At 33.3% G+C, this 17,663-nt stretch overlaps 1 protein-coding gene across 2 annotated transcripts in view; it reads left to right on the top strand.

Annotated features, from left to right (window-relative positions):
• The window catches only part of RNF138 (ring finger protein 138), a 41,302-nt gene extending 25,513 nt beyond the window's left edge, over window positions 1-15,789 (top strand). For both annotated transcript variants that reach the window (XM_070778771.1, XM_019986934.2), the window contains exons 4-8: window positions 1,370-1,485; window positions 8,083-8,139; window positions 10,810-10,921; window positions 12,518-12,625; window positions 14,188-15,789. In XM_070778771.1, coding sequence (XP_070634872.1) covers window positions 1,370-1,485; window positions 8,083-8,139; window positions 10,810-10,921; window positions 12,518-12,625; window positions 14,188-14,256 — 462 coding nt within the window. In that variant the 3' untranslated portion in view covers window positions 14,257-15,789. The remainder of the gene's footprint in view (window positions 1-1,369; window positions 1,486-8,082; window positions 8,140-10,809; window positions 10,922-12,517; window positions 12,626-14,187) is intronic.
• The last annotated feature ends 1,874 nt before the right edge of the window (window positions 15,790-17,663 follow it).

The following is a 17,663-nucleotide window of genomic DNA, read 5'->3' as shown; positions in this document are numbered from 1 at the left end:
AATGGGCCAAATGGATTATGTAGTCAAGGGGAACTCTCTAACTGCCCACTCTCCTTGGATATTTATGTGTTTATCTAAAAAAATCACTAAGTATTTGGCAGAAAACTCCTTACTTTTTAAGGAACAGATGGGAAAAATCAGGTATTGGCAAATAACCGACATTAATTCTCCAATCTGGATTTTATTTTGTCTTTTGGAGACGGAGTGAAATGGTGAGAGGTAGTTAGGCTTTGAGTATATTGGTTTATTTATAGATTTATCACAGCCACTTTCTCAAACAGCAAATAAAGTCTTTGAGCAAAACCAGTTGCTGTTTTATGCATTCACACAAGACATACCTGATTTTCCATCTCTTTGAGGGAGGTGTTAACTGACAAGGCAATGAAGTGAAGTTGGAAAATATACTTGAGATTTCTGGCTCTGCTCCTTAGAGAGAAACTGAAAAATGTTCCAAGTGTTAATTTGGGAACTTGGTTTTTTAAAGCATTTTCTAACTCTGCCAGGTTACAGTAGTTAAAGAAAGAAAAATATGCCTAGTGCCATGAGGCAACTTCTTAATACTTTTAATATTATTTTGTGTCTATTAATAGTATTTTTTCAAGTATAAAATTATTTATTAATTTTGTTTATGGACTGTTGGACTCATCTCCATTTTCTCTGCATCTAATGGACAGAAACTTATTTTTAGAGTTAATTTACTTAAAAAAAAATCTCTTTAAATGGATTATTTACTTACCTGTTTTTGTCTTATTTTTTTCCTCTTGTTGGCAGTGTCTCAAATCTTAATGAATTCTCTTTTAAACTAAAAGTCACAATACGTTAAAGATTTTTAAATTTTTTTTTAATATGGTGAAAATGCATAATGTAAAATAGCCTTTTCTTAGTTTTTTTTTAATAAGTGAAAGATCATGGTAAACCTTATTTTTTATATAATAAACATCTACATATACTTCCATTTGCTAAGAAAACATGATATGTATATGATATATATGTATTATATATATGTACACACATATATACACAATTTAATGAGGCATCAAGTGAACAATTAGTGCAGTATTATGAATGGTAATGTAGAAAACACACCATTTTTAAGTGTACAATACAGTGGTATTAAGTACATTCACTGCATGGCATTGTGTAACAGTCACCAGTATCTATTTCCAGAATTTTTTCATCATCCCAAACAGAAAATCTGTACCTGTTAACTTGTAACTTGCTGTTCCCCTGCCCTTCCATCTTCCCCACCCCATCTAGTAACCTATGTTCTACATTATATCTCTGAATTCTCTTCTGCCATATATAAATGGCATCATATAATGTTTGTTCTTTTGAAAGTCACATTGCTTTTTTAATCAATAATTTACAGATTAAATTCTATCGCATGAGACATCATTACAAATCTTGTAAGAAGTATCAAGATGAATATGGTGTTTCTTCTATCATTCCAAACTTTCAGATCTCTCAAGATTCAGTAGGCAACAGGTAAGCAATATTTATTTTTATAGTTAAAATGAAAATTTGGGGGAGGCTATATAAGATATTTTTTGTTTTATTTATGTGTGTTTATGTTTTTAAATTGCCTGTCTTCATAAGTTTGACACATGTTAAATTGAATCTGGGAAATTGACTTTGTGCTCATCTTAAGCTTAAGTAAAAATTATTTTAAGAAAATTTACATGTCTGAGTGAAAAACAGATTTGTGAATTGAAGGTGTTTTCTTTTGCAGCTGAAATTACTTGAAAACTAGAGGAAATCCCTTTTCAGTAAGGTGTTTGCAAACTAGAATCTTTTTACTAGTTGTTTGAAATCTTTATTTTGGTAAAACATGTCATGTAAAAGTGAGACTTGGTACTATTATTAGTTCTATGTTAGTCTCAATTCTTTTAAAGCTAGGTTTTGGTTTGATATGTATCTTATTGTATGAGGTTTATGTATATTAAACATTTTTATGAAATGTATTTTATGCATAAGAATGGCCAGAATGCACATGTGTGGTTTAAAAGTTAGTTGCAAAGCAAATCCCTGGTTATTCACTAACGCAAATCAAAAATTATATAGCATTTTCCAGCCCCTTAGAGTCTCCTTGAACTCATTTGAACTCATTTGAACCCCATACTCCCAGAGATAACCACTATCCTCTTTTTCGGGTTATTCATTCTTTTGTTTTCTTTATGGTATTATCACCCATGTGTGTATCTCTAAATGAGATGTTTAATTTTTTTAAAAATCAACAGCAAGCACACACAATTGTGTAAAGAAAGGCAGTATTGGCAGTTTTATAGAAAGACTCCCAGGAGACGATATGTTAAGCAAAGTCTTTAAGATTTTATTTTAGTAGCATTTCATTTTACATGTTGCTAATTTTCAGTAATTTAACCACTCTTAAGCACTCATAGTATAATAAAGCTTCTTCTCAACTCCTTAGTTAAAAGTGTTCTGGTAAAGGTTTTTAATAATTTTTTGGTTATTTGTTTTTTAGATTACTAGTCTTTTCATTTTACTTGGCTCAGTGTCATTGGATGAAATTGGTCACTCCTATTTTGTGATTTTTTTTTCTTTTTATCCCCTTAGGTTCATTCCTTCTGATTTTTTTTTTTTTAAGTTATACTTCTGCTGTATTGGAATTACTCAACAATTTTTTATTAACTCAGTAGATTATTCTTAAGTGCAGGGATTATCTTTGTCTTGTTCAACAATCATGTCTCTGTCTCTTAGCAAAGTTCCTAGTGTATGATTTGGGCAGTCATTACTTGTTAAATAACTCAGTTTTCTTCTCATGAGACTTGCCTTCTTCCCTCTTATTCCCCAGATCCTGCTGGTCATAGGTAATAGCAGTATTCTTTATCTGTATTCTTCTTCTACCCTACTGTCTCTTCCCCATCAAGTCTCCATCATCTCTCCCTTGAACAACAGAGTATTCTTTTACTTGGTGGTCGTCCACTAGTCTGTCCTGCATGCTGTTGTCAAAGTGTATTTCAGAAGTGTAGCTCTGACCTTTTTCTCTTTGTAGCTTCCCTCTGTACCTTGTCAATGACTTCCCATGCCCCATAGCAGTGTTCCTCATCCTGAATTCCATGAACTACCTAAACTGCCATTGTGTGTGTATGTACTATGTGTGCATTTTTCTGGAGAGAGAATATCAAAATTCTCAAGGAGTTCAATGATCTAATTCAGCAACTAGCTTAATAAGACAAAATCCCTTATTCTAAAGCCCTTTCTTATTTGCACTCACATTTCTTTTTTAGTCTTTGTCCTTCTTCGTTACTCATTACTGCATCATATGCCTTAGCTATGTTGAATTATTCCCACCATATCCTTTCCATTCTTGAGAAACAGAATAACTTAGTTGTTAAATATGAAGGCTTGGAACCAGACTGCCTGGGTACCAGACTCTTTCCTTTACTAATTGTATGAGTTTGGCAAGAAAGTATACCTCAGTTTTCTCATTTGGTTGAAAGAGAAAGGGGTAGTGATGATACTACTAAACACCTTATTGGATTGGGAGTCAATAAATAGGTCAATACAAGTAAAACAATGAATGTTAAGCTTTTTTTTTTTCTTTCTTGTTTGCTGTTTTGGTCACACCATGCAGCTTGTGGAATCTTAGTTCCTTGACCAGGGATTGAACCTGCAGTCTCAGCAGTGAAAGTCCCAGAGTCCTAACCACTAGTTTTGAAAGTTTCTCAGTCGTGTCTGATGCTCTGCGACCCCATGGGCTTAGTCCCTGGAATTCTCCAGGCCAGAATACTGGAGTGGGTATCCTTTCCCTTCTCCAGGGGATCTTCCCAACCCAGGAATCAAACCCAGGTTTCCCACATTGCAGACAGATTCTTTACCAACTGAGCCACAAGGGAAGCCCCCTAACCACTGGACCTCCAGAGAGTTTCCTAAATATTAGTTTTAAATTATCATCATCATCATAATCATCGTCATTGCCTCACCTCCACACTTTCGCCACCATTCTAACCCATACACTTTGTCAGCTAGTGGACTTTTTCTTCTCTTAGAAAACTTAGACCAAGTGTTAGTTACTCTGAAGTCTTTCTTGTTTACTTGTCTGTCTTTTTTTAATCTAGTATTAATAGAATGGGCTTCCTAGTCTTATTCATGATGTTTATATCCTGTGCATTTGTTTTGGATGTATAATGTGAGGTAGGAAAAGTTTTCCCCAGGTGATAACCATTTGTCCTAGTACCATTCATTGAGGAGTCCATTGTTTCCCACTGATTTCTTTCTTTTTTTTTTTCACTGTGCGTCTGCTAGGTACCACATATTTTATTTATTTATTTATTTATTTTATTTTATTTTTAAACTTTACAATATTGTATTAGTTTTGCCAAATATCGAAATGAATCTACCACAGGTATACCTGTGTTCCCCATCCTGAACCCTCCTCCCTCCTCCCTCCTCATACCCTCCCTCGGGGTCGTCCCAGTGCACCATCCCCAAGCATCCAGTATCGTGCATCGAACCTGGACTGGCGACTCGTTTCATACATGATATTATACATGTTTCATTGCTATTCTCCCAAATCTCCCCACCCTCTCCCTCTCCCACAGAGTCCATAAGACTGATCTATACATCAGTGTCTTATACTTACCTGGCAGGGGAGATACCATGATCACGAAGGTGGTTTTCCCAGGGCGAGGCTTACCCATTGTACTCCCACTGATTTCTGATGCCATTTTGGTCCTATACATCTCTATTCTGTTGTGTTGCTTCATTTATTCCTCAAGAACCATGTTACATTAATTATTGTGGCTTCAACAATAGGTTTTAATATCAGATCAGGTAGGGAAAGTTCTCCTTATTGTACTTATTAAATTGTTTCTCTTATTTTTAGCTCTTTGCTATTCCACATGAATTTTAGGATCAGACTTTTGAGCTTCCAAAAAATCTCTGTAGAGATTTTAATTGGCAGCATTGTTTGAATTTACTGAAATTGTATATTAATTTGGAGAGAACTGGCATCATATGATACTTATTTTTCCCACCGTTTCCCATCTGTTTGTCTCTCCATTAAAAAAAATGCACTAAAAGAAGTCCATTTAGAGCACACATGAATATGTTCTAGTATATCGTTTCCTGGCTTCCCAGGTCGTGCTAGTGGTAAAGAACCTGCCTGCCAGTGCAGGAGACTCAAGAGACATGGGTTCAATGCCTGTGTTGGGAAGACCCCCTGGAGAAGGAAATGTCAACCCACTCCAGTGTTCTTTCCTGGAGAATCCCATGGACAGAGGAGCCTGGTGGGCTAGAGTCCTTGAGGGATGGCAAAGAGTTAGACACAACTGAGCGCACACACACACACATCTTTTCCTAGTAGTAGTGACAGTGAAAATGTTAGTTGCTAGGAAAGCCTTTAGTTTTTGTTGCTGTACAAATAGATCTTTTTTTCTTGTTTTGTAATCTAAATGGCTATTACTAGTGAATAGGAATATTAAGGATTTTTATGTAATTTTGTATTTAGAAACCTTGGTGACTAGTTGTAATAGTTCTAAATAATTTTCCTGTGTATTCTTTTGGATTTATTACATAGAAACTTATTTAGTTTGTCAGTGCAATTTTGTTTCTTACTGCTTTATTTCATACTTGATTTATTGCATTAAATAGGATCTTTATCAGTATTAAATAACAGGTACCTTTTAAAAATTCTTGATTTTAGTGGTAATGTGTCTAAAATTTTATTATTAAGTATAGTTTACTACTTAATGAACTACTATAGTTTTTTAACATAGATATTCTTCATCTGTTCTGTGGTTTCTGTCATCCTGAATTTTAAGATTTCTCCATTGAATAGTTCTTACTCAAATTAGAATCTTTAATGTGATTATAAAAGTATATGTGTCTGGCTCCATTCCCAGATAGTCTGCTATTTAAGTTTAGGCATTGTATTTTTAAAAGCATTGTGGGTGATCAGAGGGTTTTTTGCTTTTGTTTCCATTTATGGAGGTTGAATTTTATTGAATGGTTTTTCTGTATCAGATAAAATGATTGTTTTTTAAAAATTGATATATGGTTTCCAGTAATAGATATTCTGTTGTTGAGCTCATTCGTACGTTTCTAGAATATATGAGTAGGCAACCAGTAGTAGTGTAGGCATGATATAGTCAGGAAGGGCTAGAACGATGATGATAACTAAGTAATAATGGAAAGTAGAGAAACTGTAAGAGGAGGTAGAGGGGAAAAAGCATTTTAAAAGGGCATTAACTTTGATATTAAAGTGCTTCAAATTGGAAGTTTTGTGATGCGTATCCTACCAATGAAAAAAATTGAGAATATACTCCCAGTATATGTGTGTTTAAGGTTAAACATGTATTTTATAGTACTGATTGATACTTGATTTTATAAAACATGCAAATGCTTAAGATGAAAAAGGTACTTTAAAGAGAAGTTTGCACAGCAGAAACCATCACAAAATTTTTAAGCAATTTTCCACCAATTAAAAAATAAGTTTGCTTTGTTTAATGGTATAAAATATTTTCATTCTTAAAGTTTTAATACTGTTTTTATTGAAAACAATATTGCTGACTCTGATTTCTAAAATTTCTTAAAATCTTGATTTAATACAGTGACAATAATTTAAAGATTTGGATTTAGATCCAAATCTTTAGATTATTGATACTTGGTCTTGATGACTATCATGGCTGAAAAAGATAGCTACAACACACAAAATAACAGATCCAAATGGAAGAAATATGTCATAGGTTGAGATTCCTATATTTTTAAATCCTGTTTGATAAATCTCAGAAGGGCTTTTGTTGAAATTTTTATCTTTTTTGATGTTATAGTTCTTATAAACCATTTGGAAGTTTTTATAATGTTTTATAAGGGTATGTTCAAAACCCAATGATTATATTTATTTGGAAGATTTGAAAACAGTTTAAAAATCTGTTACCAAGTATAGATATGAGACTTAAAAAAACAAGTGACATCCTGTTTTTGCTAAAGTCATAACATCCTTTTAATGAATGTAATCTCCATAGTTTAAATTTATTTTATTTTTTATTTTATTTATTTTTTTAATTTATTTTAAAAGCAGTTTTTAGTTTCTACCTTTAGCTGCAGAAACAGATTAATAACTGCTAAAAAGATATAAAATAATGGTTAGTAGTCTTCTAAAAAGCTTCTGAAATCAGGGAAGCTTCCTTGTGGAGAATATGTGTGGAGACACAACAACAGTATTTTCCCAGAAGGGAAATGACTGTCATTGGAGAACATCTATTAGGTAGATGATACAGTATTGCTTGTCATTCTGTTAAAAGAAAAATGAATAATCAGTTTTCTAAGCTTTACAACTCTTTAACTCATACTCAGATGTAAGCAAAGCTCTTGTGTGGTACAGTTTTTTGGTCCACTGCCTATCTCATTTTTATTTTAATGTTTCTGCTATTGAAAGGTCTTGTTTTTATAAAATTGACTACATTGATGAAATTCTGTAATGCATAGGTGACAATCCCCATAGCATGCCCACCTTTCTCAGGATTTTCTCTAATACTGCAAGTGACACACGACACTGGCATGGGGTCCGAGTGAGGACATCAAGTTATTCTCTATGTTAAATGTCAGAAGGCCTAGTTCCTTTTTGGAAAATACAAACAGTGAACATTCAAATATTTTCTTAACCTGCTCCATTTTGGATGCTGCAACCCTAAGCTATGTGCTAGTTACAAGCCAGAAAGTTCACAAATTCTTGATCCTGCCCCAGCATTCAAAAACTTACTAGTCCAGGTAGAGGTAGAGTCTCTTAATTTGAAAGTCTAAAGGACCTGGGGAAATATTCATGCTGTGGATTTAATATAATTCTGCAGAATTCTGTATTCTCTATACTTTTGTAACTATATCTAATTTAAGTTTTAGAGGATATGATAAGGACATCATAAGCAGTCTTCTTACCAGAATTTATTTAAAAAATAATTAATGCCATAATTATATCATAGTTCAGAACTATTTGAAGTTCAGGCTTTTCAAACAAATTCAGACTAGTTGTCTTCATTAGCACGTAATGAATCTGTATCGTGCTTTATTACTTGAGGTATTAACTTCTCTTCCCTCCCCCACCCCCCACCAATTATTCTTTAGTAACAGGAGTGAAACATCTGCATCTGATAACGTAGAAACTTACCAAGAGAATACAGGGTAAGCTTTGGAAATTTCTATTACTTTAGTAAATAATACCTATCACTTTGTACTGATGGATTTTTATTTTTTTAATTTATTTTTATTTTAATTAAAAAAATTATTTATTTTAGTTGGAGGCTAATTACTCTACAACACTGTGGTGGTTTTTGCCATACATTCACATGAATCACATGTGTCCCCCATCCTGAACCCCCCTCCCACCTCCCTCCCCATTCTGTCCCTCAGGGTCATCCCAGTGCACCAGCCCTGAGCACCCTGTTTCATGCGTCAAACCTAGACTGGCAGTCTGTTTCACATATGATAATATACATGTTTAAATGCTATTCTCTCAAATCATCCCACCCTTGCCTTCTCCCACAGAGTCCAAAAATCTCTTTATATCTGTGTCTCTTTTGCTGTCTTGCATATAGGATCATCGTTACCATCTTTCTAAATTCCATATATATGCGTTAATATACTGTATTGGTGTTTCGCTCTGTATAATAGGCTCCAGTTTCATCCACCTCATTAGAACTGATTCAAATGCATTCTTTTTAATAGCTGAGTAATATTCTACTGTATATATGTACCACAGCTTTCTTACCTGTTTGTCGAAATCAATTCCCCTAAAGTCAGGAACAAGACAAGGATGCCCACTCTCACCACTACTATTCAACATAGTTTTGGAAGTTTTAGCCACAGCAATCAGAGAAGAAAAAGAAATAAAAGGAATCCAGATAGGAAAAGAAGTAAAACTCTCACTGTTTGCAGATGACATGATCCTCTACGTAGAAAACCCTAAAGACTCCACCAGAAAATTACTAGAGCTAATCAATGAATGTAGTAAAGTTGCAGGATACAAAATTAACACAGAAACCCGTTGCATTCCTATACACTAACAATGAGAAAACAGAAAGAGAAATTAAGGAAACAATTCCATTCACCACTGCACCAAAAAGAATAAAATACTTAGAAGTAAAGCTACCTAAAGAAACAAAAGACCTATGTATAGAAAACTATTAAACACTGATGAAAGAAATCAAAGATGACACAAATAGATGGAGAAATCTACCATGTTCATGAATTGAAAGAATCAATATACTGAAAATGAGTATACTACCCAAAGCAATCTATAGACTCAATGCAGTCCCTATCAAGCTACCAATGGTATTTTTCAGAGAACTAGGACAAATAATTTCACACCTTGTGTGGAAATACAAAAAAACCTCGAATAGCCAAAGCAGTCTTGAGAAAGAAGAATGGAACTGGAGAAATCAACCTGCCTGACTTCAGGCTATACTACAAAGCTACAGCCATCAAGACCAGTATGGTACTGGCACAAAGACAGAAATATAGATCAGTGGAACAAAATAGAAAGCCCAGAAATAAATCCGCACATCTATGGACACCTTATATTTGACAAAGGAAGCAAGAATATACAATGGAGAAAAGACAGTCTCTTTAACAAGTGGTACTGGGAAAACTGGTCAACCACTTATAAAAGAATGAAACTAGAATACTTTCTAACACCATATACAAAAATAAACTCAAAATGGATTGAAGATCAAAATGTAAGACCAGAAACCATAAAACTCCTAGAGGAAAACATAGGCAAAACACTCTGACGTAAACCATAACAGGATCCTCTATGACCCACCTCCCAGAGTAATGTAAATAAAAGCAAAAATAAACAAATGGGACCTAATTTAAGCTTTTGCACTATGAAGGAAACTATAGGCAAGGTGAAAAGACAGCCTTCAGAATGGGAGAAAATAATAGCAAATGAAGAAACTGACAAAGAATTAATCTCAAAAATATAAAAGCAACTCCTGCAGCTCAATTCCAGAAAAATAAATGACCCAATCAAAAAATGGGCCAAAGAACTAAATAGACATTTCTCCAATGATGGATTTTTAAATTAAAATTTTTAAATTGTTAAGTCTTCAGACATAATGCTGGTATTTAGCAGTTTAGAAAGGCATCAGTTGCTTTACGGATCCAATTAAATTGGAAGTAGTTAGCTTTTCTGTGTCACTGTGGTCAGGTTTCTTCCATGCATAATTTATGCAAAGTTGTCGATATTGAACTGTCCCTTGCTGAAATTAAGGGATTAAAAGGTATTGATGTATGATCCTCAAAATATTTTGAAATGTTGATCATTCTGATAATTGATGTTTTCATTTTTCTGTGAATTTTGTGTGTATATTCTTAGAAACTAGGATAAATTAAAGTTATATACCATATTTATGGAAGTCTTTAAAAAATTTTAATTTCCTAGATATGGTGTTTCCATACTGGGACACCATGGAATATTTAAAATTTTCAAGGGATATACAGTGATATATACTGGTTACATTAATGACTGAATTAAGTTGTTCAGATCTCCTTAATAAATGGGACAACTGGGTTTGTTTTTCTTTTTGTTAAGGCCTATTTTAGAGGCACCATGAAAAAGTTTCCTAGACAATAAGAGAACTGTAAACTGAGATTGTTTGGGAATATCTCTTGTAGGTTATTTATTGAAAACATAGTTTTCAAAAAGTGAGAGAATCTTTGATTTGATCAAAGATTTAGTTTAATAATTGTAACTTTTAAAGAAAGAAATAATAATTGATCAAAAAATAGGAGTACATCATTCTTACATTACAATTTCAAATTCAGTATGCTTACTTTAAAATTGTTTTTTAGTTCTTCTGGGCATCCTACTTTTAAGTGTCCCTTGTGTCAAGAATCAAATTTTACCAGACAGCGTTTACTGGATCATTGTAACAGTAATCACCTATTTCAGATAGTTCCTGTGGTAAGTATGTGTGTTTACGACAGTCTTCTGTTTAAGGAATGCTGTTCTATTTATTTCCCTTCATGTGTACAAGGGACAGTGGTTAATTTAAATTTGGATGGGACATTATCAGTAAGGTATATTTTGTCATCAAAAGATTGATAACTATGAAGCAAAATGAGATACTTAAAATTCTAGTAACTAGAAACTTCCCTGGCAGTCCAGTGGTTAAGACTCACCTTCCAGTGTGAGGTGGGTAGGGGTTCGATCCCTGGTCTGGGGTCTCTGAGATCTCACATACCTTATGGCCAAGAAACCAAAACATAAAACAGAAGCATATTGTAATAAATTCAGTAAAGACTAAAAATTGTCCACATCAAAACAAAAAAATCTTATTTAAAAAAAATCCCAGTAACTAACTTATAAGAAGAGAGAAGCTTATTGTGAGGGTAAAGTAAGAGAAGAGCAAAGTAAGGAAAAGAGCAAAGTAAGGAAAGGTGAACTGAGGACTCATTACCGAGGGGTAGCTTTGTAAATTGTATCTTTGCAGAATGGTGGTTCTAGTGGTAAAGAACCCGCCTACCAATGCAGGAGACGTTAGAGACGTGGGTTTGATCCCTAGGTCAGGAAGATTCCCCTGGAGAAGGAAATGGCAGCCTACTCCAGTATTCTTGCCTAGAGAGTCCCATGGGTAGAGGAGCCTGGCAGGATACAGTCCATAGGGTCACTTTAGGTGAGTGACCATTCCATAATGGTTATCCAGATCATTAAGATCTTTTTTGTACAATTCTGAGTATTCTTGCCACGTCTTCTTAATCTCTTCTGCTTCTGTTAGGTCCTTGCCTTTTCTGTCCTTGATTGTGCCCATCTTTGTATGAAATGTTACCTTGGTATCTCTCATTTTCTTGAAGAAATCTCTAGTCTTTCCCATTCTATTGTTTTCCTCTGTTTCTTTGCATTGTTCACCTAAGAAAGTTTTCTTACGTCTGTTTGTTGTTCCTTGGAACTCTTCATTCAGTTGGGTATATTTTTCCCTTTCTCCATTGCTTTTTGCTTTTCTTCTTTTCTCAGCTGTTTGTAAGGCCTCCTTAGATAACCATTTTGCCTTTTTGCATTTCTTAAACCACAATCACAGAAAGCTAACCAAAATGATCACATGGATCACAGCCTTGTGTAACTCAATGAAATCATGAGCCATGCGGTACAGAGCCACCCAAGACAGATTGGTCATGGTGGTGAGTTCTGACAAAATGTGGTCCATGGTGGGAATGGCAAACTACTTAAGTGTTCTTGCTTTGAGAGCCCCTTGAACAGAGATTACATACTGATTAATGATAATTGTCATTACAGTTGGTTAAGGCTGGATGTGGTGTTTTTGTTAAAAAGTAGAATAATCAGATTTAAGTAATAGAATATATAATATCTCTCTTTTTATTGTGTTGTGTCAGATTAGTATAATTTATCTAAGGTAATTTGGTCTAGAAATAATCTAGTCATGAAATTTGGCCCTTAGAAGTGCTTCATATAAAATTTTTTGGTAACGTTGTTTTAATACTTTCAATAATAATGTTGAGTTATTTTCATTATTTTTTATTTGAAATATTCTGTTTCTTATAGACGTGTCCTATTTGTGTGTCTCTTCCTTGGGGAGATCCTAGCCAGGTTACTAGAAATTTTGTTAGTCATCTAAATCAAAGACATCAGTTTGATTATGGAGAATTTGTGGTAAGTGAATTTTTCAATATTAAGAAAATACTTTTTAAATATTGAAGTCACATTAACCTTTCAGTCTGGATGAGTTTTGAGGTGAAATACTGTATCATGTTGGATTGATAAAGAGCAAGTTCTGTTGATTTTATAATAACATAGGTGAACTTTGGTTTGTTTAAGTGGTGAATTTATTGTCCACCTCCTATACTAGAGAGGTTATTAATAGAGGATGAGCAAACCCCTGGATTAACAAGATGCTGATTTATATGAATATTATCTAAATTTAAGAAAAATTATACCTGCTAGAAAAGTAAAGTTGGTATGACAGCTAGAGGATGTATTTCTTGTGTAGTGTAAGTAGCTTATAAACTCATAATATCTACATGTGAAAGACATTCTTTTTAAAAATGCAGAGCTTATTTATTAAGTAATGAAAGTGAGAGTGTTAGTCACTCAGTTGTGTCCGACTCTGCAACCCCATGGACTGTAGCCCACCAGACTCCTCTGTCCATGCAATTGTCCAGGCAAGAATAGTGAAGTGGGTCCCTTCTCTAGGGGATCTTCCTGACCCAGGGTAAAGCCAGGCTGAATAGCAGATTCTGGCCTTAGTTCACTGCTTTAACAGAATACGTGAGGGAAGTTATATAAAAATGGATCTCCAGAGCAAAGAATGAATTTAATTTTTTACTTCCAAAATGTGTCTTGATAGTTTAAAAAAATTAGATGACTTTTATTAATTATGAATTTGCATTTTATTCATCTTCAGTGAATTAAAAGTCTTATTAAGATTCAGCCTGATAAGAAATGGTACATACTTGTTTTCATGTTTAGGTGAGCACAGGCATGGGCAATTCTGAGATTGGCAGGAACAGAATTTACATTTCCTCTGCCCCTCCAGTGTTGAAATTACATTATTCTTGATATATATTTTTATTTTGTGTAATTTGTACTTTTTAGCGATACTGTATAAAAATAGTCAACTATATGTAGAATTCAGGTGTAGTCTGATAATTTTAGCATTTTTATGGTGTAATTATAGATTATTCTGAATTCTCAATGTAAGAAAGGTTACTGCATCTGGAGAATTACGTTTGGAAAAACAAAAATATATTTTGTGAACCACTTTTGATCTGATTGTCAGATTGTTTTACCTTTGCCACAGAAGAACATTTAATTTTAATTATTTGAGATTATAAAAGAGGAGGCCTATTTTAAAGCATCCATGGACCATAATTGAAAGGAAATAGAATTGTTTAAGTTAAGAAGTAATAGTATAATCAGATTGAGTGGACTTTAGTTGTAATCTTTATATTATGATTAAGATGCTGTTAATTCAGGTTAGCATCAGGCATTGTAACTCTCAAATTTCATTCTGTGCTGATCCTCTCTTGTTTATTAGTTATTTATAAATAGTTATAACTGAATTTTTAAATTTTAGTTCTTATTTTTAAAGTTTATGTTATAACATAAAGGGTTTCAAGTATATGTAATGTGTATCAAGATGTGTAATGTATTGGGCAAAGTATTGAGTAATTGAATATGTTTTTCCTATTGACATGTTAATGTTACATTTTTAGAATCTTCAGCTAGATGAGGAAACCCAGTATCAAACTGCGGTTGAAGAATCTTTTCAAGTAAACATTTGAAGGCTGTAGACACCTCTGCATCTTTGTACCTGCAAGTGCCATCTTTAAGGAGAAAACTACAGGAAGTCACCATTTCAATAACTTGATGTGTATATTAATAAAAGTAATTCAGTCTATTGTTTTAGTTTTTTAATTGAAAAATAAAGGTGGGCCATGTAAAAACTTAATTCTTTTGATAAGTTAAAAGATAAAGCTTAGGACATTATCTTTATAAACATTAAAAGGATTATACTTCATTAATGGTGAAAAGAGAATCCCTAATGTACTTACCTTTTTTGCATTACATATTCTTGAATTTTCCCTTGCTTTTGAAATTTGGTGCAGTTCTTCCCATTGACATTATTGTACACAGGTAACACCGTACCAAATTCTGAATGATGTGATTAATATAAACTAACAAAACTGAGCCAGTTACTTGAGTTGCAAATGGAGACTTGAAGTGCTAAATGAAACAATCCAAAGGAAACTTTTTTAAATACAGATTCTAGCTGAAGAATTCAACTATAAGGAAATTGTATTTATATAATGTTCAGTATTTTTGAAGACTAGTGAGATTTCTTTAATAATTTTAACTCTTTAAAAAGCAAAAGCTCATTGTATAGGTATTTCCTTTTTGCTGTTAGAAGGAAATATCAAGAGAAAAATTGATTTCTTTGGTGGACAAGTTGGTAATGTCAAATCTTGTTTGTTTGGCTGACTAATATGTAAGCCTAAAGTACAGTAAGCTGAATTACAGCTCTTTGGCCTCAGAATTTTCAGTAACAGAATTGCTGGTTAGCTACGATGAAACTTGTATTAGAAACTTGCAGTTGGTGATATTACATTCTCTCTATATATTTAAATGAGAGGTTTGACTTCATCTCAGTTTAGAAATTTGTTCAAAGCTAAAGATGTGTATGTATATATACATGCACTTTTGTATGTGTATATACACATATAAGCATGCAATTTGTCTGGTTATACGCAGAATTTCTATTAAGATTTTTAAAAGAAACTAGTAATATGGGGTTGATGTGTTCATCTGAGTTGATTAAAATTTTGTATGTTACCAAATTTTTAAAGTAACAGTCAAATGCTAAGTTGTCTACTTGGCTACTATGACACCTTAAAAATTGAGTTTACACACCTACACAATTACATGTTTATATGGTGCTCATTTGTTATCTGAAAGATAATGCGGGACTATAGTAGTGAGATGGATCCTACCAGCCACTCTGTTTCACTACATTTTAGTCAAAATTGAGTTCATTCTTCGTATTCATTAATAAAAATCATAAAATAACTTGTACTAGAAGGCCCAAATCACAGAATAAAGCTGAAGAGTGGATTAGCTGACATTCCATACTAATATAATTGTTTATGCTTTCTTTAAAATAAATAACTAAAAGAACATAAAATCTCAGAAGTAGTTTGCTGCTAATATATACATATGTTGTATAAAAAGGTATATTTTGGTTTTGTTAAAACCCTTGTTGACTTTTCTACAGTGAATGTTTTTTTAACTTGATTTAATAAAAATGTTAATTTTGAAACAGAGTTTTGTAAAAACCTTTTTCAAACAGTAATGACTTTATTTATGGGTAGTAATAGCAATCACCAAAAAAACCATACATCTTAACATACGCCTTGTTTCTGTCACCCTAAAGAGTGATGTTTACTATGTGGTTGAACGTTTCTCCGCAGTTACATGAGTGTAATTATAAGAATAGCTGTTTAATGAACCCTTTTTAAAAGACTTTTGACCATAGATTTTTCCAGTTTAAAGCAATAACTTTAGTACTTTGTTTCAGAATTTAGTACTTCCAGTATGTCAAGTAAAACCATTCTGAGATTTGAGAACTTCTTTAAAGGAAAATTGTAGAGATCATCTTGATGAAACTGTGTTTTGAAGTTTGTGGACTAGTTAAATATCATTTTATTGTTTTGGTGTCTTTCATAAAAGTTTTTTCATAAGGAAAATACCAACTTTTACTTGCTGTTACCTGGGAACTCCTCAATATGGAAATACTTGTTGAAAACCTCCCGTCCTTTGATCAGTGGTTTAGGAATAGGGAGGAAACTGTTGATGCTTTACACCTAAATTTCACAGTACCACTTAACAGGCCTCAAAAGTTTATGTTGTTAAGCAGAGTCTTATTTGAGATACATTGCTTTATTTTTCAATTAAACATGGTTTTCTCCTACTTGTGTGTCTAATTAAAATTTTGTCTAGAGGCAAACATGAAAGCATTTAAATCTCATAACTCACCCAGGAAGACACGTAGGAGATAACCCATTATTTTGCATTTAAAAATGTGGATAGGAGAAAGCTACCACATGCTGATGCTGTATGTTGGGAATAACTTTACAAACCTATTTTATCTTTATTTCAAATGTTAATCAACTTATAAAACTATTTTATCAACTGTTCACACAGCAGGGTTTTCAAGCCCTGCAATTTAATAGCAACCAGGCAGAAAGCTAGTTAACTGGTTAACAGACATTTTTAAATGGAAAAGTTACCCTTAAATAAGGTATCAGGGTTATAAGAATGTATTGCCAAGCACAATGTCATATACCTGTTGCATGCTTAGTGAGTATTACAATCTTCAGTGAATCATAACTTGATAGGAACCCCTTTAGGGCTGCTACTCAAAGAATAAGCCCTCTCTGGAGGTGGTGATATTTGTAGAAAAGGTGTGGCCTAGAATACATGTGAATACATATAGTATAAAACTAATAGAAATATGAATTAAAAACTCATTCTGTGATACCACTTAGTTTACAATGTAATTATCTAGTTAGGCAGTATAGTTCTGAAGAAGATGGGGAATAGAAATGAGTTTTATCAAGAGATTAAAAGGATACAGAGAATCCCATAAGTCCTCTTGTTTGATTGCCAACTCAACACTAAAATCACAAATTGTTTTCCCTGTTTTTATACTCTTACAGGTGGAAGCACTCAGTAAAGATTATATCTTTTTGATTAATAGTTATTAACTTTTGTTCAATAGTGTTTTGAAATTTGTAGATCAGTTTTTAGTCTGCAGCTGTCTATAATAACTTGTCTCTTTTCCAAAACAGTAAAGCTAAAAAGTTGCTTCTAAAGCTGCTTTTAAATATTTGTGTGTGAAAATTAAGTGAATTACAAGTGGTTCTTTTTTCATGTATGTTGACTCCTAGTGGTTCCGAGTCTAGATAAAACCTGAAAACTGACTGGAATTCCTCTTGTAATAACTGGAAAACAGGTGAAGAGTATAACTAAATGGTTCTTCACTGAAACCAGGTAAGAAACTGACCTTTCTCATACTGTTTTCAAGGGCATTTTGTTAGGAACAAGATTTTAATAAATATGTCAGGACTGTATTTTCCGGCAGTAGTGTGTAACACTACCAGTAGAAGCTTAAAAAGGGCTGCTGCAGTTGATA

The sequence above is a fragment of the Bos indicus genome, chromosome 24, assembly GCF_029378745.1.
Source record: "Bos indicus isolate NIAB-ARS_2022 breed Sahiwal x Tharparkar chromosome 24, NIAB-ARS_B.indTharparkar_mat_pri_1.0, whole genome shotgun sequence".
NCBI classification, from domain to species: Eukaryota; Metazoa; Chordata; class Mammalia; order Artiodactyla; family Bovidae; genus Bos; species Bos indicus.
The sequence above is the reverse complement of the archived record's forward strand: the minus strand, read 5'-3'. Positions and strand labels throughout refer to the sequence as shown.